This window comes from Daphnia pulicaria, chromosome 4 (assembly GCF_021234035.1).
Source record: "Daphnia pulicaria isolate SC F1-1A chromosome 4, SC_F0-13Bv2, whole genome shotgun sequence".
NCBI classification, from domain to species: domain Eukaryota; kingdom Metazoa; phylum Arthropoda; class Branchiopoda; order Diplostraca; family Daphniidae; genus Daphnia; species Daphnia pulicaria.
In genome coordinates, this window is record NC_060916.1 from 1,835,157 (window position 1) to 1,859,092 (window position 23,936).

Sequence of the window (23,936 nt, forward strand, 5' to 3'; positions counted from 1 at the left end):
CCCGTAATTGCCGTTTCAACAATTACGTCGGAAATCGCGTTGGCGAAATATTCGAAAGTTCAACGCCCGCTCAATGGAATTACGTCCCAAGCGCCAGCAATCCTGCCGATGACGCCAGCCGTGGTTTGGATCCTTCTGAGTTTACCGTTGACCATCGTTGGTTCTCCGGTCCACCGTTTCTTCAAGGTCTCGACGAATGGCCAAAACTCAAAGTTCTCCCGCCGGTGGAAGCAAGCGACCCAGAGATCCGCGAAACGTCCTGGGTCGGGCTTGTACAAAGAGAAAGCGACGAAATCGATCTTCTCATCGAACGAAAATCCCGGCCTTTGATCATCTTCAACACCGTCGCCTATATTTATCGCTTCATCCGGAACGCCCGTCAAAAGGACCGCAACCAGCGTTCAATAGGCCAACTTTCGGTCGAAGAAATTGAAGTTGGAAAGGCGTTCATTCTCCGCCGGATGCAATCTAACGCGTTTCAACAGGAGGTGAACGACTTACGGGCCGGCCACCAAATCGAAGAGATTTCCAAGATCGTCAAGTTGACTCCTTACTTCGACCACCGCGGCCTCATGTGTGTTGGCGGGCGACTTGAAAAGGCGCCTCTCCCGATCGACGTCCGCCACCCAATCATTCTGCCTCGTTCCGAGCGGATGACTGAGCTAATTCTCTTCAAACTCCACCGTGATCGCGGCCATCTATCGGCTAGCCAGCTTCATCACGAGGCGCGTCAGCAATACTGGATTCCGAAGGGCCGAATCGCGTCCCAACGAGCTTACCACCAGTGTCACCGTTGCAGAAGGATAAACGCGAAAGCAAGGAATCCATTCATGGCTGCTCTACCCGCTTCCCGGTTAAAAATTGGCTATCCCGCGTTCACCCACACCGGTGTAGATTACTTCGGCCCCATCGAGGTGTTAATTTTCCGTCGTACCATCAAACGTTGGGGTGTTCTCTTTACATGCCAGACTTCAAGATGCGTCCACCTCGAAATGGCTTATTCAATGGATACAAGTTCCTTCATCGCTGCACTCGAACGCTTCCAGAATCGTCGCGGCGTCCCAGCGTCTTATCACAGCGACAACGGGACTAACTTCGTCGGAGCGCAACGAGAGCTGGCCGAATGCCTCCAGAACTTGAACCAACATGCCATCCAGCGGCACCTGAGTCGTCAGCCGTCAAAATGGGTTTTCAATCCTCCAGCTGCTCCACATTTCGGGGGTAGTTGGGAACGGATGGTTCGTGCCGCCAAGATCGCGTTACAAGCAGTACTAGGAAATCAACGCCTCACCGACGAGATCCTGTTAACCGCCCTCACGCTCGTCGAGAACATCCTCAATAGTCGCAAGTTGACCCCAATGAGCGAGGACGCGACCGATCCCGAATGTTTGACCCCAAACCATCTACTGCTGGGCCGAGCAACTCCAAATCTTCCGCCTGACGTCTTCACCAAGGATGATTTGAACGCCAAGCAGAGATGGCGAATCTCGCAGGCTGTTGCGGATCAATTCTGGCATCGTTGGATGAAGGAGGTTCTACCGAGCCTCACCGAGCGCGAGAAATGGTACCGAGAAGGCCCAAATCTCGAAGTAGGAGACATCGTCGTCATCATCGATCCAGCTACACCTCGTGGATCGTGGCCGACTGGAAGGATCTTGCAAACATTCCCTGGCGATGACGGAGTGGTCCGCTCCGCGACCGTCCAGACGAAGGGGACTGAACGCCATCGACCAGCTCACCACTTGTTTCCCCTGGAATCCGTCCGGATCCGAGAGGGTGCTCTTCGTATGACGAAGCGCAGGGCCGGCGATGTTGGCGTTCCTGAGCCCGCCAAGAGCGTGCGTTTTAATTTGGACCTGGCAACGCAGCGCGAGGGGTAAGGGAATCGGAGACGAAGGGCGGAGCTTACCACCACGCTACGACTTGGAATCCATTCGTCGCGAGAACCACATCTCCGCTCCGTAATTTTCCTTTTTTGCTTGGCTTCACCAGCGCTTGCAGTTTTTTCGTGTCAACTAAAACTAGTTTAAATTGTTTGTGTAATTTCTGTGTGCGTGTCTTGAATTGTGGGGAGCCCACGCCGGGATCTCCTTTCTGGATCGTAACTTTGTGTGTTGAGACGCGTGGTCTGGCAGCCATTGTGTCTCGTTTCGTCTCGTTTTTTCCTGTTCGTGCCGTGTGTTTCATGTCCATTGGAAGGCAACCGGTGGACACGTTGAAATATACATCGGTTTAATCTTCTGACGTTTGTTCGTGTCCTTTTCCGTCCCGTAACCGGCGTGGTGTGGCAACAAATGCATAGGCGGTGAAGTGCGACCAGTTATTATTCTGTGTCGTCCTCTTCAACGAATGAACTTTGCAGTTAGAATACACTCGACTTTTTCGTCGGCAGACGTAGAGTGTATGATTTGTTCTTAATTACTCTAATTTTTTTAATTAGTATCACATCACTCACATTCGGGAAAACATTAATAACTGATTTGCGTAAACTCGATTGGAGTATCAAAAGTAGCAATAATCAGTTCCACCTTTAATGACCGAATGTTCCGTGACTTACAATTTTCTGGTATTGCTTCCAGAATTATGATTATTGCCAACATAACGTAACCAATGACTGAAGTGACGGATCTCAAAATGCAGCACGGCTGAACATGCCTAACTATTGCGATAAAAGTTTACAAGAAGTTGTGCAGCGTAAAATCAAATACACTGTTCATTAGAAAAATTTGACGTTTTCAATATAAAATGTTCATTTAATCGAAAACAAAGGGAATTTTAAACTAAACTACGACAGCAAAGCCCCAGTGTTCCTTTACATTCTGCTGCCTTCCGCGCCCAAGAAAAAACCATTCCCAACTCGATTTTTGTAAATTCAACTACTTTTTCATTTCATACGATACTTGTTTCAATTCTTTTTTTTTAAATAGGTCAATGATAGCAAAATGGATGGCCGTGATCAGCGGAAAATAATGGAAATCTTGACGCAACTGAAACTTTTGAATATTCGTAATTTCAGTTGTGTTCGACTCTCGCTAGATGGCGAAGCCCACATTATTTACACTGCTTGACCTGAGGGAATGGTGGCTTTCGGCAATCAAACAAAATTAATAGGAGAAGAATTAAGAATCGCTGGTGTGCTCCAAAAATCATGATTCACTCCATGAGAGATTCCGTAAAATGAACATTTTCAATGCATGGGCGGTGAGGTGCGACCAGTTAAATTTTTTTAACGTCCTTTTCATCGAAAGAACTTTACAGTTAGAATACACCTGACTTTAACGTCATCCAAAGTAGCGTTGATGATATATTCTTAATACCTCAATTGTTTCTCAATTTTAAGCTTTCACTTACATTCGCCAGATTTCTTTGCCCCTAATTGCTATCCATACTCTCTTTGTATACAAGAGTTATATGAAAGCATTACGGTACGTAACATCCGAATGTACTGTGATCACACTAAACTGGTATCGCTACCAGAATTTTAATGAATACCGTTCGAATTAAACCGATAATGAAAATTGTGCAATTAAACTGTAAGTATAATTGTACATAGGCCTACTTGAATAAAACGATTAAATAACACAATAAGTTGTGTAGCGTACAACCTATCACAAAGTTCATTACAAAAAATTATACGTTTTTATTAAGATAGAAAAGCAAGCTTATCAGCTCGCCGCGAAGGGATAGTCGTAAGCCAGTTGAAAACTGTCTTAATTGAAAAATTCAGGGCCTATTGTTAAGTCGGACTTTTTGCTAAATGCCTTCCTAATTTTTCCTAATTCTTCTGTAAATTCTATGTTTTTTCTCTGAAATTTTCTGGAAAAAAAATTCTATCTTGAAATTTTGATTTGTCTGAGTAATGGTTAACAAAGGGCATGGGTCAAAACAATATTTTTATTCAAAAAAAAAGTAAAACTATAATGAGACTTGAACCATGACCGTCTTCATTATCAAGCCAGCGCTATAACAAAAATCTATTTTTCGTCTTATCATTTTTCATTTCATTATCAAAGTAAATAAAATTATTTTTGTTCTGGCAGCACCGCATATTTTTTGTGTAATTCTGTTGTGAATCTGTTATACACACTTTTCTTCACAGACTTTTTGTCTTAAAACGGGATGTTTCTGTCACAGTTCAATATCCTTGCAAGTTATTTACGTTTAATTTGCTCAACTCACATGTTCCTATTTTTACAAATAACGTTCAGTGATTGAAATTTAAAAATAACCATCTTTTAGTCAAATAACTGCAAAACATAAATGAAATCTGGTTATTGCGTCATGGTTGGGACATCAATTATTGCGTCATCCGACGATGCTATGGACATCTGGTGGTGATTTATTTCGACCTAAATTGAAAAAGTTGTAGTTCAACCGCCAGATGTCACTAGTCGCTATGCAATTATTTTAGCAATTTTTCATTAATTACGGGATAACTAATTAAGAAAATGGAATCTTTTTTGTTCTGGTCGCATCGCATATTTTTTGTCTAATTTTAAGACCAAAAAGTCCGAAATCTGTCGTGAAACACCCGAGCTATGGAGCGTTACATACACACAGACAGACAAGCAGACAGACAGACAGACAAAGTGACATGGTTTTTATTTTTCTGCGTATGCGATTATTATAGCATCGAATTACGAGCCCGAAGGGCGAAGCTAATAATCGCATACGCAAGAAAAAAAAAGCCATGTCACTTTGTATGTCTGTCTGTAACGCTCCATAGCTCGGACGTTTCACGATAGATTTAAGACTTTTTGGTATTAAAAATTACACAAAAAATATGCGGTGCAACCAGAACAAAAATCATTTTATTTACTGAATTAGTTTTCCCTAATTAATGAAAAACTGATAAAATAATTGTTTTACGACTTGTGACATCTGGCGGTTACAACTACGACTACAAATTTTTCACTTTAGGTCAAAATAAATCACCACCAGATGTCTATAGCATCGCCGTGATGGCGAAATCTTTGATGACCCAACCATGACGCAATATCCAGATTTGTATTTAAGTTTTGCAGTTAAAGCTCTTAAGAATATACGTGATAATTTTCTTAAGAATAAGAAAATATAATAATTACTTCCGTTTCGCATTAAAAAAATCACTAGATGTTTAGATGACAAAGAAAAAAGAGAAGAAATTTGAATTGTAGGCTATCTAAAAAAAATATTCGTTTTTAAAGACTTGAAACTTGAAAGCCATTGAAAATAAGAGATTCAGATTTGGTCAATGTATTTTTCTATATTACCGCACACAAGCTAGTACTAGTAATGCATAGATTATTTTCACACGCAACGGATGTGACACTAACACATTACACACGTATACATACGCTGTTTTAAAAAGTAATTCTTGGTTAATGAATGGAACAAAAATTGAAAAACAAACTTAAAAACGAAACAATTCAAATATTGAGTAAAATGTTTCAAAATGTAAAAAGAAAAAAAAACTTATTTCATTTTTCAGTTTCCAGTTTCACGTTAGCATTAATATTTCGCTTCAGTTGAAAGTAGCCACTACTTTGAACCCGCTGGATGATCAATTTGGATTCCAAGTAAGAGACGTTGGCGCCATCGGGGATTTCATCGCGGCCTTCCATTAACAATTTAAAATGCTTGGACGCCTGTTGTTGAGAGGCTTCCTACACCGTGAAAACGACCGAATGTAATTTATGGTAAATTATAACAAGTATATGAAATTAAGGCGCTTCAAAGATAACCAGCGTCATACCTGATTCAAAAGGAACTCACTCACTGTCTTCGGACGTTTGAAAGAAGTTAAACGATGAATGGTTTCAATTGCATTGACGTCTGCCGTAGCAAGGCGAGGAGCACCTCTTTCACCATCAAGAAAATCTTTACGTGCTTGGCTTTCAGTGCTTAAAGAATAAAGGATTTCCTAAATCATTCAAATAATCATTATTGTTTACTTTAGTAACTCAGTATGGAATTTCTTTTACCTGTACATCAACGACTTCATTTAAATGATGATATAGTTGATCCTTTGCTCTCTTTTTCGAAACACTTTGCCTGGCTCTAATAACGGAAAGACAGCTTGCTGTGCTGAGATTAAGGTCTTGTTGCTGAGACAATTTTTGCGTTCCAGCAACAAGACTGTCCCTGCTGCTTCCCCTGTTGATTGCGGTAGGATTTAGCCGGCCAATTTGTGTTTCAATTGAAACTCCGACCGAACCCACCACTTGAAGGGTAGCATTTAGCACTTCTTTGCCTGCCAAAGGGTAAATTTTCTTTTGATTAGTGAATGAAGAGGATTGAAGGGGAGTTGATGTAGATTTTGGTCTCTGAGTAAAAGTCCTCCTTCCTGCTGCTGAGAGAATCGGCGAAGAAGGTCTCGAAGGCGGTGGCATAAGGATGGCTGCGGGACTAAGCGAACCACCTTTACTAATAGGGGTTGGAATGACGCCTCGCGATCTTGGTGGAGAACCACGATTCAAATTTTTATTACAAAACGAATTTCCTTCCGACACGCCCGAAGTCGGAGTAGTGGGATGAGAAATTGAATGGTAGTCTCGCCTCAATCTTTCGTACGGTTTGTACCTGTGCGACTGAATGCTAGACAAACGTTGGCGGTCCACTAAAGGTCGCTTGATTATGGAATCACTGTCGACTCGTTCACTGGCACCGCCAATCTTGATTTTCAGTGCATGGCTCTTCTCGGAGACTGTGAGATGAAAGCTGTTAGTGTTGTTCGTTTTTTCTTTTCCATTCGTTTTGCCGCCCTCTTGAAGTTTTGGTTTCATCACTGACTTGGGCGAGTCAAGTTTCAATCTCGAGTTATTCATGTTCTTTTTCGAAGACTTTGGGCTGTAAGAGATGACAAAATTGGAATGTCAATGTATAACTTTACCATTTTTTACAGACTATCAGACTCACCTTTTTAAAAATCCGGAGTTCATTTTGAAAGATATAACAGAGTAACAAAAGATTGACCTATACTTGGGTCGAACAATCACGCCTCTTTAATGAGACGATGCATGAAACTTGTCTCTGACCTAAACATTTGGCGCTTAAACAATTAACAATGAACAAACATAGGTGCGTGATTTGTTAAAATTTTGCTTGTTACCTTTTTCGATCTTATTTTCAAATTACTTAAAATATGGCAACTCTTTATTACTCTCATCCTACATAACTTAAGGTAGCCGCATTGCCCGCATACAAGCATAGCCTACTGATATAAGTTGCAATTGTCTTTTTCTTTTAAGATAACAAGCTTAAAAATGCGGAAATGTTCTAAAAGAATTACACATTTTACCTGTTCGTTCTTTGGGAATGTTTAGATCGATATTTAAAGAAAGCATTTTAAAATCGAATATTTACCACTTATCGAGGAAACGACATCTTTTTGGAGTTTTTCTTGCATTGACATTTTAAACTGTCACTCTACCATTAATTATGGAGAACAGAACAGTGGGTTTTTTTTAATGAGAATTAAATTCGCTTCGTGGTCGACTGCTTGTTAACCCATCTTGGTAATATGATTTTATCAAAAGTTTTCTTCTAATTAACTTAATGCTCCTATTCCACATTTAAGTTATTTTTTACAATGTATTCCTTTAATTCCTACATCAAAAATAAACTAAAAGACATTATCGCTTGCTTTTTGATGGCCCGCCCAAAGCATCGAGTTCACTCTTGAGTTGTGTTAATTCCAAATCTGGGACGTAACGAAGCAGTTCGTCAGTGTCGTCATGCAACTTGACGTTCATTCTTACTCCTTCGGGTAACGCAGCTTGAATTACGTGGAAAAATAGAGGTGCTTTCGTTGTAGGTAAGTCAACAACCTATTGAGAATAAAATTATGATTATAATAAGAATGTGAATTAACAATTTAATTTTTTCCCTTACTTGAACATTTCTCTCATACAAGTTCAAATTGTATTGGTTGTCAACCTGAGTACTGAATGGTTTAAAGGTTTGGATTTTATACTTTTGACAAGGAGTTGCCCAGCTGTCACACAAATGATTTGTTATTAACCCAACAGAAGTTATTACAATTTTTTTACTAAATACCAATCTTCGACTTCAATTTCCAAATTTTCTGCCGTTTTATGTATATAGCTTGAAAATGTTTCCAAAACTGTATAGTCATACGATTTTATTTGGACATTTAGAGGCTCATACAGGGGTACTTGTGGACCTTGAATCTTTAAAAGAAGAAATTATACCTCTGAAATATAGATCTTGTTTAGATAAAACTTACATCAAGATACTCTGGTTCGGCTGGAAAGTTGCTTCGTAAACCTCTTGAGAACATGACATTTACTAACTCAGTATGTGAAACCCCTACTGTCCTTATTAGTCGACCGAGAATCTGAAAAAAGTCAACCATTATAATCATTATTTATTAAAAAGATGTTAATGTATAAATACCGGAAGCTTGAACATTGTATTTATTGCAGAAAAAGACAATTTTTTAAGTAAATGACTGACGGTAAGAAAATAATTGTAAATAAGAGCAGACGAAATTGAATTGGAAGAAGGGGAAACACGGGAAGCCTGTTCTTGATGCCGGAACTTAGGCTGGTTTTTTTGCGGTATTTTTTTTTCACGTCAAGCAAATTCATAAAAGTAGTTAATGACTAAGTGCAACCTGAATCAGAATCTGAAATCTATATAAGTCTTACGGACGACGGCTTAAGCAGTTACGCTGTTCTAAACTCTCTGAACTTCTGAAGTGATCTCTGTGCTCTCTAGGTGACTCACGAGTCACGACACACACACGACACGCACGACACATACATGCTAAGAAAGAATTATAGCCAAATTAGCCATGAAAGGACATGTCGAGAAGTTAGTAAAAAATGTAGGACAATTTAATTCCTAAAAAATTTGTTATTAAAGCAGACAAACTGACGAATTGTGGGATATGAAATATGTGTAGAACAGCTTAAGACAAATGCGTGAGCGGCAGGAGCGGGTCGGAGAGTCCGTGAGAGACCAATATGTCGTATTTTTTTTTCATTACACGGACATTAAACATAAATTAAATTTGATCGTTTTTCCTGTTTACAAATTGCAGCTTGGGAAATTCTGAACGTATGGCGGAAATCCATACATCTTGCATGGGAAAAGATTTATATAAGTTTAGTAGTGTCTATCACGGAAGGAAATCGGGATAACATACCATTAACTTGGTAACATCAAAACATATTTAAAATAATGCAAAAAGGTTTCCCATACCGGGAATTGAACCCGGGCCTCCCGGGTGAGAGCCGGGTATCCTAACCACTAGACAATATGGGATATTGCATCCGCTATATTTTTGTCAACTAATTATAGTAACTGTGTTGTTATGAGCTATTCGCTTTGCGCGATTAGGTAGGCGGGTAAGCCTATAATACTTGTGTATTACATGCAATTTGTAATTGATAAATATATTTAACGGGATTAATTTTTCTAATTACGTAGGGCAAAAATGTATCGTTTAAATATTAGTTATTTCTTTAAAAGGATTGCATGAAGTGGTAACACATTTTTTTAATGAAAAAAGGTTTCCCATACCGGGAATTGAACCCGGGCCTCCCGGGTGAGAGCCGGGTATCCTAACCACTAGACAATATGGGATATATTTCCACCTTCCAAAATTTGTTATATATCTATGTGATTTCATGTGTAAAATCTATATGTGATCTCATTCAAACTCGGGTGTCTTTTAGTTTGACTATTTGAGTACAACTAATTCTGGTTGCTGAAACAGTGGGATTTCAATTAAATTTTGATTTTTTGATGATAATTTTGATATTATTAGGAATTAACAGACGACAAGTAATTCCACGGCTAATTTAATTTGTAAAAATAAACGGAATTATTTACTTGGTTGGAAAAATGTTGTAACAAGTGAGACTTGCCAACAGTAATATCTTTTTCGATCTGTCTGAACTGTAAAACGGTAGGAAGCGAAACGTAACGTAGTTATATAAGCTTCCTTATATAACTTTTTCTAACACGTATCTTTTGGCGTCTTTTGGTTCAGGTTACTGACTTTCCTTTTCTTGCACAACTGATAGAGAATGGTCCGAGAGCACAGAACAGCTGTATATAATGGGCAATAAAGGTAACTAGAACTGATGGCCTGTAAACGGTCGAATAAAGAATAAATACATAGACTGCAAGTGCAACACATAGGCGTGTACTTTGGCGCGCTGTCAGCTATACCTATACCAAAGAAAATGTAAAGATTTGAAAAAAAATATTGTTTGGGATCTTCTTATAATTAGATTTTTAAAGACGCAGCAACGCATGATGAGACGATAGCCAAACAGACCAACGATAATAAACTAGAGTATAATGAAAATTGAAATAAAAGCAATAATTTTTAAAATTCGTTACCTAGAAATTCAAACTCGATCCTCCCCCAAAGTCGACCCTACAATACATCGACCCATCCTAAAGTCAACCAAATACACATACGAAGTAATAAGTAACTTCATAAGTAACTTCATGAAATGTTTAGCCCAAAACAATGTTTCGTCTTTCGAAAAATAGTAAACTACAGGATGACTCAGCAAAAGCCAGCCAATGTTTTTCGCCTGTAATTTAATTGCGCCTGTTCATGATGGGACTAAGAGCGTTGGGTGTGAGGCTTCCAGCTACCTTGAAAACCGCTACACTATTACAGGTGCTAGAAGTGGTTTGGAGTACTTTTCCTGCTGTTCAGCTCAAGCCAGCAAGAATATAAGTGCGATGGACCATTAATGTATTGTAACCTCCTTTCTTGTCAATGGGCTTCTGAAATAATAGCGGACTAGGACACCATTACACGCGTGGTCGAAGGCTCTCGAAGCCCACCTAAGAAAGATTTCTGGGTACATTTGATCAGCGTAGGTTAAGTGATATTTTTTCCGGTGTAGGAATATGCACATAAGGAAAGCCGTAGCTCAAAATAGGTGGCCCTTGCGAAGACTCAAAGTGTCGCTTCAAATCAATTGGGCATGAAAATTTTCTCATGGTCATTTCACTATATTACGCTCGTACTCGTATACCTGCGCCAAAGGCCACTCATCTTATATAGTCGTTGATAAAAGCCATCTGCTATCACAGTGTATTTCGAGTCATCCATCGAGGAAGATTGCTGTTACACGCTGTTACAGTATCCCTATAACAGTTTAGGAGTATATACTATTAGACATCAGAATGAAATACGTAAAGAAATATTCAGTTTCCCTCGGCGCTCTTTTGGTGGTGGTGTTGACTTTCGTTGTCGTGATTCACTTGATATCTTTCAACGATTCAAATTTTAATCCCTTTGATTTGGGACCAGTATCTTTGGGTAACACAAGAAAGAATGTTTAAGAAAATCGAAATAAATTAACAAATTGATTTGATTAATTTAAAGGAAATCAAGAAATATTGAATGCTATTAAAGATGCCTCTTTCAATTTTGGCATTGCGGAAGCAATTGGAACCATTCGGATCGAACAACTTTTGGCAGAACACAGAATTCTTCTGCCACCGGACCAATCAGCAGCCGATTTTTACACTCGAATTTCAAATGGAAACGTCCCGCCAATCAAGCCGATTTTGATTGTTACGACGTGGAGATCGGGTTCGACTTTTCTCGGCGAACTCATCAGCAATTCACCGGGCGTTTTCTATTCGTACGAACCGATGTACTACTTCGAGCGACACAACGGATCGAAGGCGGAACTCATCCGATCCCTTTCCCAGTGCCAGTTTCCCACTGAATATCTTCGTGACATGAACGGGCTGGTAGAAGGCAGTCAAAATTTCATGGTAATGAATCACCGAGTCTGGAACTCTTGTCAACACAACCAATCTCTGTGCATCCAACCGGAATTTGTTGGCCAGCTTTGTTCCTTCTTTCCTGTCCATCTAATTAAAACGGTTCGATTACGAGTTGAAGAGCTTTCGTCACTACTAACGGACCATCAGTTGACTAAAGAGTGGAAAATTATTTACTTGGTTCGCGACCCTCGCGGTGTTATGGCATCCAGGATCAATTTGCCTTGGTGTGATCCAGATCCGGCTTGCAATGATGCAGCTCGTCTATGTGGCGAAGTCAAAGACGATCTAGAGCGAATAAGTCAACTGCAAAGTCAGTTTCCCGATCGCTTTTACCTTATCAAGTTTGAAGACTTGGCCGCTAGCGTTGAGTTGGAGACAGAGAAATTGTACAAGTTCTTGGGTATGCCCGTCACGGATTCGGTGAAAGTCTTTTTGAGTAAACATAAATCAAATGAGACCAGAGATAATCCTTTTTCAACAATCCGGCATTCGAACACCGTAGCTTTAGGTTGGAAATCGAAATTGTCTAACGAAACTATAGCCAAAATTACAGACGTTTGCGCGCCAACTTTGAAAATGCTTGGCTTTCTGTAATAGGAGCTTGTTCAAAGTTAATTCATTTTAGCCAAATAATTTTGTAACAAAACTAAAATTTATGATATCCGGAAAGAGTTCTTTTCATTCTCAACTAGCTCCTTCCCATCTTTTTAAAATGGTAACATGAATTTAACTTGTGTTTCATGTTTTTCTCAAAACTTTTTCTTTCAGTGTTAAACACGAATAGTTTTTTTTTAATTGGATAGCCATAAGGTCGTCCGGTGCTCCATAGTTGTATGTACAAGCAAGTCTGTAATACGCTTGATTTTCAAGTTTTCACCGACTATTTGCTGAGACTTGCTGTGCAATTTTACATAATTTTTTAAATTGTAATAATAAAATTATCTGCATTCAAATAAAAATGAATAGTCAGAAGACTATACCCAGAAACAGTAACTTGATTGATTAATAGATGCGATTTTATTCTTGCTAAACACAAATGAATAACTCAGATCGAAATCCCCAGATAGGTTTTAGAATATTCACCACTGAATGTCTCATTCATGGTCACCAGTCACTGGGTGGGTACCCAGCTTGGTACCCATCAGTGACCAGTACCAACTCAAACCACATAATGTGCAAATTGTTCCATGAAAATCAGGCGCGTGCTGTATAACCCCAAATTTTAAATAGTTCTTACAAAAACATCCTTTCCGGTGTTTCATGCTCCTTTGATAATTATAAAGACTTTTCGGTATGATCTGTACTACTTCCTGCTGGAAATTATACTCAGTTATACAGGCTACGTCATGTCATTTTCAAACCCAAAGAAGTGCGTCTAGTATAGCCTAGAGCGTGAAATAATTAACGCGGCGAGTGCTTCTAGCTCTATTCTTAAATAAACAAATGCAACTTCTAAGTCTGAAAACTTGGACTAAACAAGCAAACAAAAAATGTCGTTTACTCAAACAGGTTTTTTGTCTATAAATAACTGCAAAAATCGAAGAGACCGTTAGACTGATGAGAGGACGCAGTTAGAAGACGAGAAACGCATAATTGGTTTAATTAACATTGGTTCAAGGGTTCAAGGCCCCAATGTCCCTTTGTCATATAATCTAAACTCTACTTTAATTAAATTAACTCGAGATATCTATAATAGTTGTTAAAAGAACAATATTAGCTTAGGTCCAAAATTCATATGTGTAAATTAACATCAAATATTTACTCGCATACTAAAATCTGGTGCCCTTCATTGGTGCTACTTTCTTATCTTTGCTCTGGGGCACACGTGGATCACTTTTTCACGGTAACTATACATGGACGGAACTGTATAGCAATAGGATGTATACGTGCGTAGCACCAAAAGTTGACAGCGCCCTTTTTTAGTCGACGGCCAGCGTCTATGGCTGTCAGTTATCGTATAGTCAAGTGTCCATCCAGAACAACCAGCCACTGCAAGTGCGGCAATAAATGTATACCGATAGGTGAGCTGCATGCTGATTCACAATGAATAATAGACGTAGATTTCAGAACGTGTTTTACAAACTCAATCGACATCGTGTTCTCTACCCGCTGTGGCTCTTCTTTTTGTTCAACGTCTTCACTCTGAAACAGCTGACAATCGATGAAACGGAAAATGTTGAAGTTAAAGAATTGGATATTGTTAAGTACATTGAGCATCAATCATCGGCTAGTTTTCAGGAATCTGAAAAAGTGAAAACAATTCTCATGTGGAATCCGTGGTACGGCGACTTTGGTTTCACGTTGGACGACGACTCTTCTTTCAGGTAATTTTAATTGATTTATTTGTCAAATTAAGTTTAAACATTTAGAATTTATTTTGGAGATTGTAAATCTACTAAAGGCTCAGCTGATTTGTTTATTTTGACATTATAATAAGAGAAAAAAAACTGTTAAGATCTAATGACATATTTTCTTATCTCATCATATCAGCCGTATGGGTTGCAAGGTCACAAATTGCGTCCTGTCGAAAAACAAAAACAAAGTGATTCCTGAACAAGCGGATGCCATCGTGTTCCTCTACACCAACTTGTGCGAACTACCGAAAATTCACGGCCGCCAAGGATTTCAGCGATTCGTTTTGCTCACCGACGATCCCCCCATGTGCTACCCTCGCAATTACTTTGAGCGTGACAACCATTTCGGGAGTTTCTTCAACTGGACAATCTCTTACCGGGAGAATGCCGACATCACCTGGAAGAGGGGCTGGATCGAGAAGCTGCTGGACCAGCCGTTGAAAATAAGACATTCGTTTCCCCAGTAAGACGTTTTAAAAATTTCTCATCAAAACTTTTAATTACTTTTAAAATAATGAATTAATTTTTACTCAAGAATTGGAATGCGAGAAAATTGGAAAAAGAAGAAGCTAGTCGGCTGGTACGTGGCTCGCTGTGGATCCAAGAGCAAACGGGAAGGATACATCAACGAGTTGAGAGTATTTTCCAAATAATATTTTATTACCTCAACAATCAAGTCTTTTAAGTAGCGTGCAATACCATTATTTCATTTTTTATGTGCAGGAGTACATTGAGGTAGATAGCTACGGACCCTGTGGCACTAAAATTTGTCCGGAAACGAACGGAACACCCACTGCGGCTATTCTGCCATGTCTGGACATGCTGGCCGAGAATTACAAATTTGTTCTGGCATTCGAACGTTTCATTTGTGACGACTTTGTCACGAAAAGATTTTTCGATCTGCTCAGTCGTGATACTGTGCCTATCGTTTTCGGGTAATTTCAATAGTTAATTTAATTCTAGTATTAATTTAATTACGTTGGACAAGACATTTATTTGGATAAGCTTTTTAAAAATTTTAATTATTTTTTTTTAAACAGGGGAGCTGATTATAAACTGATTGCACCACCACATTCGTTCATTGATGCTTTGTCGTTCAACCCGAAAGAGTTAGCTGATCACTTACTGAAACTTGAAAAAGATGAAAAACATTATTTCCGTCATTTTTGGTGGAAAGACGTTTACAAGGTAACTTACACCAAATTAATTACAATTAAGTTGAGCGTTGACATTTATTCCGGACGAAAATTAATTTTCAGGTGCATTCGGGATATGGAGAATTGGCTTCTCGACCGTTTTGTGATTTGTGCGAGAAACTGAATAGCAACCTTCCTCGCAAAATTTATCGGTAGTGTAATAAAATTTAATTACATAACTAGAGCATTTAAAAAAAAATCCTGTTTAGAAATCTTGACGATTGGTGGTACAACAACACCAAATGCAGCGCTCCAGAAGACCGTGGCATTGTGATCCGGCATAATGGAACTGTCGATGACCTGCACAGCATTCAAATTCCCTGGTCTTTTGATGATTAGATTCGTGCTCTCCTATGATTTAATTTTATTATCGTGTACTAATCGTAATTCTTATTAACGACGAATCTCTAGTTTGTGTTTCCATTCTCCTTAATTTTGAATCAACGTTCGTAATAATTCATTTATTATGAGCTGTTAATATTTTAGTATTTTATGACTGAATCAAAAAGTCGAGTTAACTGCACCTGCCCATGGTCGAATTGAGGACCTGTTGTATGTCAACCGTGATAATCGCTACACTATAGGTGCGACAGTTAAATAGTGCTCTGTCCCATTGTATACTTGACCAAGATAACGACTGAAAGTGAAAGTTAATGAAGGGGGAACTTGATGGACTGAAATAAATACCACCATCGCCTCGTTGAGCAGAGAAACGCGCAAAAATGTCGCACAAAGACAATCACTCGGGTCTCAATATCGCACTCAAAACGCACAGGTAACAGGTGGCAGCTAGACGAATAGGATATGGTTGTCAATAAAGGCTGAGAAATAACTTGGGCTGACTTGCAATATTTTTATTTTTGCTTTTGACAAGATATGTTGGGTAATATTTATTTTGGCAATACCTAATGATACCGCCTGTTGGCAATAATTATATAATATTATGACACCATTCAAACGTAGACGCTGCTGAGAGTATAGCCTGGAACGTAAACTACTGTTAGCGTGTTTCCTATACGGCATTTAAACTTCATTAGGTTTCTTGCGGAGTGTGCATTAATCGGGAAACAGAAATCAATTCACAAATCAATTCAAAAGCATTTGTCGTTGCTCAACAGCCTAAAGGTGTATCTAAATATGGAGCCCTTACTACCGTTTTAAGAAGACTCACGGTCACACGTAGACTTTATTCTAATTCCAGATTCCACCGAGTTCGAATTCCTGACATTGTGTTATGTCTGTAGCACGGAACACGGATACATGTATAAAATCGCCTTGAATACAAAAGTAACGTGCTGAAATTTCGATTATTGTCGGACTGAGAGGGATGGGTGAGGAAACGGAATATTTTTCATTCTCTAACTTTCACCTGCGTCAGCCATTATGTTTTTTTTCTCACCTATCCCCTTGTCGTCTGCCCTAAAGTGAAAAGAAAAGCTTTACAAAATAAAGCTATTACTAAGAAAGCATTAGCCGACAGAAAAATATTAGTTCGGTTTTCATTTTTACAGTAACTGATTAGCTTATTCCCCTCCAAAAAATCTTTTTCCGAGACAATTTCCACAAAGGAAAAAACTTGAAAAAGAAGGTCAAATTTCTCTTCGTATTTTTTTTAACATGCCGTACCTATTTGGAAGGAAAAGATAGCCCCCTAAAATAAAAGTATAGCTCATTTGGTTATTCCCGTGGGGTTCAAACAATAGGATAGGCCATGAGATACTATTTCCTAAGCTTTCCAATTTTAATCAAACTATTAATCAACTTAAACTTGGACTTGAATTTTTCCGAATTAAAAATTCGAAGTCGTATTTTGGGAAAAGATAAAGCTTATTGCACTTGCCCAGGTTCGAACTGAGGACCTGCTGTGTGTGAGACAGCCGTGATAACCACTACACTACAAGTGCTTACAATTATCAGAGCTGTAGTGTTTTATCATTTTGCTAATCGGTTTTCGTTGTTCTTTAGTCAAGAATGGTGACGCACTGACCGACAGAGATTAAAGAAGTAATAATAAATAAATCATTGCAAATATTTACGACTATTATAGCAGAACAATATTGGAAATAAAATTTAATGACTGAAATCACTAATAAAAATCATTCAAATATAAGTTGCAATACTAAAAATCGAAAATAATGGTCGCAAATTATCGTTGCCAACACCGGGAGACCCAGCACCGTCTATATAAACTACAGCCGACCCATCTTAAAGTAATTCAGTTCACGCTGCTGTCTACTAGTTGTTGACTCATTCTTAAAGCAACTAAAACCAGCATAATGTTACCAATCATTTACTGCATGCTGATTGCCTTTCTACCAGCGACGATGGCTTCATCGTCGAATTTCTCATTCGAACGAGAAACGATTATGACCGTCTGCGACATCAACCGCATCTCCATCACCAGCAAAGGAGAACCGGTGCCCCACTGCGACGAATTACCACCGCCCGGCGACTTTTTCTCAGTTTCATCTCGCACAGTCTGGGAAATGCCGTGCGATGAAACCAGCGACGACGAACCCATCAACCGCCGTCCAACCATCTGGGACAGATCCATCAGAGCCCTCCATTGGTTACTCGAAGGTGTCCAGGATAAAATCAGATCACTGGGCAACCTCCTGGTTCTCGCCATCGAAGATGTCAGTCGTCTATCGCTCATCACTCGTCGATGGAATGTTTACTGGTTTCTCGTGGGCAGTTTGGCGTGTTCTCTACTGTTTTTCGTTCAAGGGCTATACCTCAGCCGGGCAGGTAAGCTCATCTACAACATCATTTTGAACGTGCTCATAGGATTCGCTACATCGGCTGCCTTTTACATGATCCACCTCTACTTTGAAAACATTTACGTCATGGCTGTTTTTGTGGCTATCGGCTTATTCGCACTAACCCCGTGGTACCCGAAATTCTACCTGTCGGCCATCGGCGTCCTCACCTCCATGGAACTGCTGATCCCGCTCTTTGGTTTCTGCATTATGCACGTCTTTGAAACCCAATTGTTTTTCGGACCTATCCTAAGCATCTTCATCAACTGCGGCTCGATTGTGATCCACATAATCTGCCTGATGGGCCTCTACATCGACGAGAAACTGATCCTCGTCAAAGTGTTTCTCTTGCCGTTTTTCCGAATGTTCCAGAAGGTCTTTGGACTCAGCGATCAGAACCGTCAAGAAATTGAATTTATGAAAGAAAGCGCTCACCTGTTGAACAGGGAAATCTTCGAGACGTTTGGCCAAGTGGCACCTTCACCAATGAGCACCTTCGCCCAGTGGGATCAAGCATTCACCAACGTTCTCCAGGCAGCTTGTCAGATCAAACAGAATCAGTGGAAAGGTGAATGTTTTCACTTCATTTACGGCACTTGCAGAACGGAGACTTTCAACCTCGGCCCTTTAGTCGATTTCGTCGCCCTGGTCACCGATACTTGCTTCAAATTGGGACACTATTCGTGTCTACGATTGGATTCGCTAGATGTGGAGAAATTCTGTTCCATGAACTTTGATGAGACCACTGCATTTGGCGCAGCATTCGCTCATTATCAAGAAGCTCTGGATACTCTGGCCCGTGAAATCATCATCGACCCGCTGACACCTAAAGTCAACAACGACCTGCTGGAGATGACGGCCGGTTTCGATTTGTTCACCTCCAAATGGACTTGGTGGTTGCGTCATTTCATCAGCTGGGGACTGGCCGGTTTGTGTCTGTCACTCGTCCTGTTATCTCTGATCTACGCCACCGTTTTCCTGCTGAAATACCGACGCAATCTCTACTTTTGCAACAATTACCTGAGCAGAGCCATCATGGAACGCTGGAACGTCCATCTGACACGACGAGAAAAAGGACGATACTACACGTCATTCACCCGTGTCATGTTCGACTACATTTACATCATGTACAACTATCCATCGCGATTCGCCGAATCGGTCCGCTTGATTGTCAAAGTCATGTTTTGTTTCTGGTTCGAGCAGTCGGCCGAATACTTGCATCATTTGCTGATGAATATCCAATTCGTCGTGCCCAACTATGGATCGGCCCGGTTCGTCTTCAACGTCCAGGGCGATGGAATGTTCGCCGTTCTGATGCGGGCCGTCCTGGGCGGCTTCAGCCTCGAGAGTAAATACTGCAAGATCGCCGATTCTTCAGCCTGCAATACGGCCTTCATTCCGGTCGATTGGCGAACGTGGGTCATGTTGTTTCTACTGGCCTTTTTCTATTTCTTGATTGGACTGTACCAGAGCAAGTCGGACTACATCATGTGCCGCATATGCGATTTTCTTATACCCAAAAGAGGCGAGGAAAGAACTGAAGTGACACTGGAGGAAATCAACGAAGAACGTAGTAAGAGAAGCGTTGTGGTAGAAAAATTAGCCGAAGAAGAAATTAAGCATCCGTGTTTCGATCGCGGTCAAAATGATGCCATTATATCCTTTTATCAGCCAAGACGTTGGTACCATCGCTTCATGCCGACGCTCATCTTGTCTCTCATCGCAAACTGGAAATTGGGTGTCGATAGCATTTTGTGCCAGATTTGCGGACAAGATATCATCACGGGAAGATTCAGGTGCAAGACTCTGCTGTTTTGCGAAGAGTGTCAATGTCAATTGACTTGCTGCCCTTGCGGCAGTGATGCCTGTCAAGATGGTATAATTTTTCATGTTTGAAAAAAGCAAACAAATATTTGAAACCACCCCTCTGGCCTGCAGGCTTTTTTCTTTGAAATGTCAGTATGAATAATACAATTCTAAAAATTAATAAATTCCCTTTGCTATCTTTTTTTTTAAATTTATTTAATACGATTTTATTATCATCAAAAATAAAGTTAAGAAAATTTAAAAATTTGATGGTCATCTCGGCAATGGTTTCACAAGCTATATGCTTTCTTAGGACGAGCAGATATTGATAGGGATATGATAAAGGATAAAGCCATGGTATGATAAGAAGAGATGGTAGAGCCAGCTAAAATCAGAAAGTTGAAAACCCGATTTTACATCCAAGATTTTAACCAAATTATTAATTGCCTCCTTCAAAACTGTTCACCCGAAATTTCAGTTAACTTTTTCATGAATTAGATTTAATTATTCAGCCAAGAAACACTAAAAACGTATAAAGTTAAAATATTTGAATTGAAAATTAAATCAGAGTTTTAAAAAATGTTTTCAATGTGCAAGGACTTGAACCGCTGACAACAAAGCTTAACGCTGGCCAGTCGATTACCCAATCAGCTTATGTAAGAGTACGGAGCCCAACTTTAATCTACTAATAAATAAATATTTAAGGAAACTGAAAAAAAAAACAACAATATAGACTAATCGGGTATAGAAAGACACTTGCACACTGGCGTCCCTTCATTTAAACATGACATGACATGTTCAAACTCGAAACGACTACTCTAACAAACAATGCGTGACTAGTTAAAGCTACAAAGAATCAAGAGGTGCGTTGGAACATCCCGGCCGATACATCAATGGATATATCTGACGCTCTAACCACTACCCTATGAGCGTCAACATAATTATTCGTTTTTCAAAGGTAGACATTTGACTCTCGCGCCAACGAAAAAGCAAAGGGGATGGGAGCGGATGGAGATAGACCATGGCCCAAGTTTAAATTAAAGATAGAAAAGCAAGCTTATCAGCTCGCCGCGAAGGGATAGTCGTAAGCCAGTTAAAAACTGTCTTAAATGAAAAATTCATGGCCTATTGTTAAGTCGGACTTTTTGCTAAATGCCATCCTAATTTTTCAGAATTTTTCTATAAATTCAATGTTTTTTCTATGAAATTTTGTGAAAAAATTCTATCGCGAAATTTTGATTTGTCTGAGTAATGGTTACCAAAGGGCATGGGTCAAAACAATATTTTTACAGATGTGCACTTTTAGGAAGCCAGTAAGCGTATCAACACTTTTTTCGGAACTGCAATCCTGTGAGATTTTTCATTCACAGTTCAATATCCTTGCAAGTTATTTACGTTTAGTTTTCTCAAGTCATATTTTCCTATTTTTACACATAAAATTCAAGGATTGAATTTAAAAAACAAACATCTTTAAGTTTAATAACTGCAAAACTTAAATACAAATCTGGTTATTGCGTCATGGTTGGATCATCAAAGATTGCGTCATCACGGCGATGCTATGGACATCTGGTGGTGATTTATTTGGGCGGCATATATTCGTAATATTATTTTACTCATGTTTAACCATACATTACGAATATATTTCAATAAAAAATATTCGAAGAAAAGGATTAATTTTAAACTTAACACGTTTAGTAAATGACAAGCTTATACACATGTAGTGGAAACTGGAATTTAAACTAAAGGTGAAAAAGTTGTAGTCGCCACCGCCAGATGTCACTAGTCGTTAAACAATTATTTTAGCAGTTTTTCATTAATTACGGGAAAACTAATTAAGTAAATGAAATTATTTTTGTTCTAGTCGCACCGCATATTTTTTGTGTAATTTTTAAGACCAAATTGTCCGAAATCTGTCGTAAAACACACGAGTTATGGAGCGTTACATACACACATACATACATACATACAAAGTGACATGGCTTTTTTTTTCTGCGTATGCGGTTATTAGCTTCGCCCTTCGGGCTCGCAATAAAAAATAAATATTTAAGTAAACTAGAATTACCACAAAATTAAACGGGTAGGCCTATGGAGAGACACATGCACACTGCCGTGCCTTCGCTTCTAATGACTTAACATTTCGAGCTCGTTACAGACTGCTCTGAACATCATTGGTTTGATCCAGTTACATGTCATGGTACAATGAGTCCGTGAGGTGCTTTCGGTCATGGTATATCAATGGATATATCAGACGCTCTATCCACTACCCTATCAGCGTCAACATAATTAGGTTTTTCAATAGTAGTCATTTAATTCGTAGCAGTTAAGATAGAAAAGCAAGCTTATCAGCTCGCCGCGAAGGGATAATCGTAAGCCAGTTGAAAACTGTCTTAAATGAAAAATTCAGGGCCTATTGTTAACTCGGACTTATTCACAGTTCACACTTTTCTTCACAGACTTTTCGGTCTTAAAACGGTATTTTTCTGTCACAGTTCAATATCCTTGCAAGTTATTAACGTTTAGTTTGCTTAACTCTTATTTTCCAATTTTTACACATAAAGTTCAATAATTGAATTTAAAAATAACCATCTTTTAGTCAAATAACTGCAAAACATAAATGCAAATCTGGTTGTTGCGTCATGGATGGGACATCAAAGATTGCGTCATCACGGCGATACTACGGACATCTGGTGGTGATTTGATTGGGCGGAATATATTCGTAAAATTATTTTACTCATGTTTAACCATCCATTACGAATATATTTCAATAAAAATTATTCGACGAGAAGGATGAATTTTAAACTTAACACGTTATTAAATGACACTTACATATGTAGTGGAAAGTGAAATTTAAACCTAAGGTGAAAAAGTTGTAGTCGCCACCGCCAGATGTCACTAGTCGTTAAGCAATTATTTTAACAGTTTTTCATTAATTACAGGAGAACTAATTAAGTAAATGAAATTATTTTTGTTCTGGTCGCACCGCATATTTTTTGTCTAATTTTTAAGACCAAAAAGTCTGAAATGTGTCGTAAAAAGCCCGAGCTATGGAGCGTTACATACATACATACATACATACAGACAAAGTGACATGGCTTTTTTTTTTCTGCGTATGCGATTATTAGCTTCGCCCTTCGGGCTCGCAATAAAATATTGGATCTAATTCCCCGATCCGTGACATTCTGAGTTTTCCCTCTCACGTCTTTTTTTTATTCCGGAAATTTATTGTAACATAACGATAACGAAATATTTAATAGTTTTAGGGCATAATATGTCCGTCATATTTAAAACTGTCTAATGCAGGCCTATTGAACGTTGGGTATCATTTGATTCACATCAATATATCTATTTCTACACAACAGACCTCAGATGAATCTGAATTCAGGTTGATGAGGTTAAAATTTAAAATAACAAAGTGTAAATGTCAATTTTAAATTCAAGATTTTAATGGACGAATTAAATATCCAATTTTAACCATGCGTGTCCGGCTGTGTCAAAACCCAATGAAAGGGAGTAGAGTTTATTTAATATGTACCATTCGGCACCATTTCACGAAGCTATAGAATATTAAGCTAATAATAATTGTGTTTCTGTATTATAGGCCTAAGATGTTGATCTAAAGAAGAAAATGCTCAGTCATCAGAAGGCCGTTTGTCCCTCGGTAGTTTGGGGACGTTTAAGGTTTAGTACGTTTTAGTACAAGTATTTTCAATAATCGATTTTTACCCGGAAGTACATAGAGACCCTTCGGCGGCCTCGCTAATCGAATTTCAATTACCTACAACCCTAATATGGAAAATTCTTTCGAGACCTTTGATTCCTGTATACGTCGCCGAGTCCCGGTGGTGATGCGGGAATCTGTGTACCAGGATCCGTTTGTTCCCTTTTTAGTGGTCGGCCAAGCGGGTCTTGCCCTTTAAGCAACATTTGTGCATCAGTAAGAATACCAGCAATTTTTCTTTTCCGCTTTCCTATTTTGTGTTTTAATTCTTCTTTTGACCAGATGAAATCCGAAGGATGTCTGTCACAGAAGATGGCATTACATATAACAG

At 39.1% G+C, this 23,936-nt stretch overlaps 5 protein-coding genes and 3 non-coding genes across 9 annotated transcripts in view; 2 read left to right on the forward strand and 6 right to left on the reverse strand.

Moving 5' to 3' along the window:
* LOC124336181 overlaps positions 1-23,936 on the forward strand; it is a 455,543-nt gene that overhangs the window by 262,642 nt on the left and 168,965 nt on the right. The gene's annotated exons all lie outside the window — the stretch shown is intronic.
* Positions 1-23,936, reverse strand: part of LOC124336700 — a 580,524-nt gene that overhangs the window by 165,216 nt on the left and 391,372 nt on the right. The window lies entirely within an intron of this gene.
* LOC124336257 lies at positions 5,220-7,010 on the reverse strand. Its single transcript, XM_046789994.1, has 4 exons — positions 6,898-7,010; positions 5,964-6,828; positions 5,735-5,902; positions 5,220-5,645 (listed from the first exon to the last, which is right to left on the reverse strand). The coding sequence occupies exons 1-4, from the start codon at positions 6,918-6,920 to the stop codon at positions 5,460-5,462; spliced, it is 1,242 nt and encodes a 413-aa protein (XP_046645950.1). The 5' UTR covers positions 6,921-7,010; the 3' UTR covers positions 5,220-5,459.
* On the reverse strand, positions 7,553-8,548 carry LOC124336487 (39S ribosomal protein L48, mitochondrial-like). 2 transcript variants are annotated; one of them, XM_046790323.1, is made up of 5 exons: positions 8,398-8,548; positions 8,228-8,338; positions 8,038-8,171; positions 7,873-7,975; positions 7,553-7,808 (listed from the first exon to the last, which is right to left on the reverse strand). In XM_046790323.1, exons 1-5 carry the CDS (start codon positions 8,410-8,412, stop codon positions 7,614-7,616), a joined length of 558 nt encoding a protein of 185 aa, XP_046646279.1. In that variant the 5' UTR covers positions 8,413-8,548; the 3' UTR covers positions 7,553-7,613. The 2 variants fall into 2 exon arrangements, with proteins under 2 accessions (XP_046646279.1, XP_046646278.1); XM_046790322.1 differs by lacking the exon at positions 8,398-8,548 and having other exon boundaries at positions 8,228-8,356.
* On the reverse strand, positions 9,199-9,270 carry Trnae-cuc. Its single transcript has one exon. It is a non-coding gene; the product is annotated as a tRNA-Glu (tRNA).
* Trnae-cuc lies at positions 9,520-9,591 on the reverse strand. The gene has a single exon. It is a non-coding gene; the product is annotated as a tRNA-Glu (tRNA).
* LOC124336242 (alpha-(1,3)-fucosyltransferase C-like) lies at positions 13,708-15,718 on the forward strand. Its single transcript, XM_046789968.1, has 7 exons — positions 13,708-14,096; positions 14,263-14,589; positions 14,662-14,764; positions 14,850-15,061; positions 15,167-15,314; positions 15,386-15,474; positions 15,532-15,718. The coding sequence occupies exons 1-7, from the start codon at positions 13,816-13,818 to the stop codon at positions 15,659-15,661; spliced, it is 1,290 nt and encodes a 429-aa protein (XP_046645924.1). The 5' UTR covers positions 13,708-13,815; the 3' UTR covers positions 15,662-15,718.
* Positions 17,154-17,226, reverse strand: Trnav-cac. Its single transcript has one exon. It is a non-coding gene; the product is annotated as a tRNA-Val (tRNA).

Coding starts and splice junctions, on each gene's coding strand:
- LOC124336487 (XM_046790322.1), bottom strand. CDS start 8,356: ATGGTTGACTTTTTTCAGATTCTCGGTCGACTAATAAGGACAGTAGGG. Junction 8,172..8,227: donor CCGAACCAGAGTATCTTGAT/GTAAGTTTTATC, acceptor CTTCTTTTAAAG/ATTCAAGGTCCACAAGTACC. Junction 7,809..7,872: donor TGTATGAGAGAAATGTTCAA/GTAAGGGAAAAA, acceptor TATTCTCAATAG/GTTGTTGACTTACCTACAAC.
- LOC124336242 (XM_046789968.1), top strand. CDS start 13,816: ATGAATAATAGACGTAGATTTCAGAACGTGTTTTACAAACTCAATCGA. Junction 14,765..14,849: donor GATACATCAACGAGTTGAGA/GTATTTTCCAAA, acceptor TTTTATGTGCAG/GAGTACATTGAGGTAGATAG. Junction 15,315..15,385: donor GGTGGAAAGACGTTTACAAG/GTAACTTACACC, acceptor ATTAATTTTCAG/GTGCATTCGGGATATGGAGA.
- LOC124336257 (XM_046789994.1), bottom strand. CDS start 6,920: ATGAACTCCGGATTTTTAAAAAG. Junction 6,829..6,897: donor AACTCCGGATTTTTAAAAAG/GTGAGTCTGATA, acceptor CATCTCTTACAG/CCCAAAGTCTTCGAAAAAGA. Junction 5,903..5,963: donor ATGAAGTCGTTGATGTACAG/GTAAAAGAAATT, acceptor TGAATGATTTAG/GAAATCCTTTATTCTTTAAG.